General features: G+C 39.5%; 1 protein-coding gene across 1 annotated transcript; it reads left to right on the top strand.

The window, feature by feature from the left end:
* Positions 1-544: 544 nt before the first annotated feature.
* Positions 545-1,469, top strand: LOC106511958 (group XIIB secretory phospholipase A2-like protein; the record flags this gene model as incomplete). Its single annotated transcript, XM_014000670.1, is given in 2 exon segments — positions 545-621; positions 1,251-1,469. Coding segments are annotated over 2 exon segments (287 nt in total), but the record flags the coding sequence as incomplete, so codon positions are not given.
* Between the last annotated feature and the right edge of the window lie 6 nt (positions 1,470-1,475).

The raw sequence follows: 1,475 nt of genomic DNA, 5'->3' as shown, positions 1-1,475 counted from the left end.
ACTTCTCTTTTTATTAAAGTCAAATAATTAGATTTTTAGTAAAGGTTTTCTTTTTTGTAACGGATTTGCTAAATTGTGATCTAATGTGTCTTTAAGGAATGGTAAAGGAAAAGTTGTGAGTAATGTAAGGCAAGAAATAAAGGCTAATGATGTGTATTTCTAAATTTGATCTTCTTTCTTTGTCAGGGTATGCTCTGAATGCTACATAAAATGTAATTTAATAAGAAAACTTTTTTCCAGTAAATGACAGAAATTGGCCCTTGTTTTGAATGTTGACCCTGTTGTGTAACTGAGTCTGACACTCCAGTGTTAAAGGATATCTGTGAGCTACAATCTTCTGTTTCTGTGAACCTATAGTCTCACTTTAAAATAATCAATGTGTTTTGTCCTGGAGGCTGCTGATACTGAAACTTGAATGTGTAATTTTATCAGCACTGGAGGAAACTGTCTCAGAACAACAGCAGAGCTACACTTTCGCTCGGAGTAACATTTATGGTGATTTACTTTATTTGAAGAGCTAAAGGCAGCATGTTTGTCTTCTCAGGAGATCTTCCGAGTCCTCGGCCCGGCTACCAGCTTCCAGAGCCCAACGGCTGCAGCTCCTCTCTGGTGGGATTCCAGGTGAATGCAGCTGTAGGTGTCCTCTTTACAGCACCAACAGCTCAGAACGTGAATTTTTCATCTGTTTTCATAGTGTCTGTTAGTGTGGAGCCCGTAAGGGACATGTGGAAAAATAAAATAAATAAATAAATGAACCTGAATTACTTTTGCAAGATCTTGCAAAAGTTTCTCATGATCCTGTAAAACTTTCTCAGGATCCTACAAAAGTTTCTAAGGGTCTTTAGGGTCCAGCAAAGGTTTCTCAGGATCTTTAGGATCCTGCAAAAGTTTCTAAGGATCTTTAAGGTTCTGCAAAGGTTTCTCAGGATCTTTAGGATCCTGCAAAAGTTTCTAAGGATCTTTAAGGTTCTGCAAAAGTTTCTAAGGATCTTTAAGGTTCTGCAAAAGCTTCTAAGGATCTTTAAGGTTCTGCAAAAGTTTCTANTTCTGCAACGGTTTCTCAGGATCCTGCACAAGTTTCTCGGGATCCTGCAAAAACTTTCTCAGGATCCTGCACGTTTCTTAGGATCCTAAACAAGTTTCATAGGATCCTGCAAAAATGTATCAGGATCCTGCTAAAGTTTCTCAGGATCCTGAGAAAGTTTTGCAGGATCTCGCAAATAGGAATAATATTGTATCTCTCTTGGCAGTTTGACATGGGAATCCCAGCCATGACAAAGTGCTGCAACCAGCTGGACGTTTGCTACGACACCTGCGGCCTGAACAAGTACGACTGTGATGCCAAGTTTCACTCCTGTCTGCTGGACATCTGCTCCAACCTCAAGAACAGCTTAGGGTTTGTGTCCAAAGTGCAAGGTGAGGGTTTCTACTCTGATCTTCAGGGTTTACGATTGATTTGATTTGATTTGATTTAT

Source organism: Austrofundulus limnaeus, unplaced genomic scaffold (genome assembly GCF_001266775.1).
Source record: "Austrofundulus limnaeus strain Quisiro unplaced genomic scaffold, Austrofundulus_limnaeus-1.0 Scaffold3683, whole genome shotgun sequence".
NCBI classification, from domain to species: domain Eukaryota; kingdom Metazoa; phylum Chordata; class Actinopteri; order Cyprinodontiformes; family Rivulidae; genus Austrofundulus; species Austrofundulus limnaeus.
The sequence above is the reverse complement of the archived record's forward strand: the minus strand, read 5'-3'. Positions and strand labels throughout refer to the sequence as shown.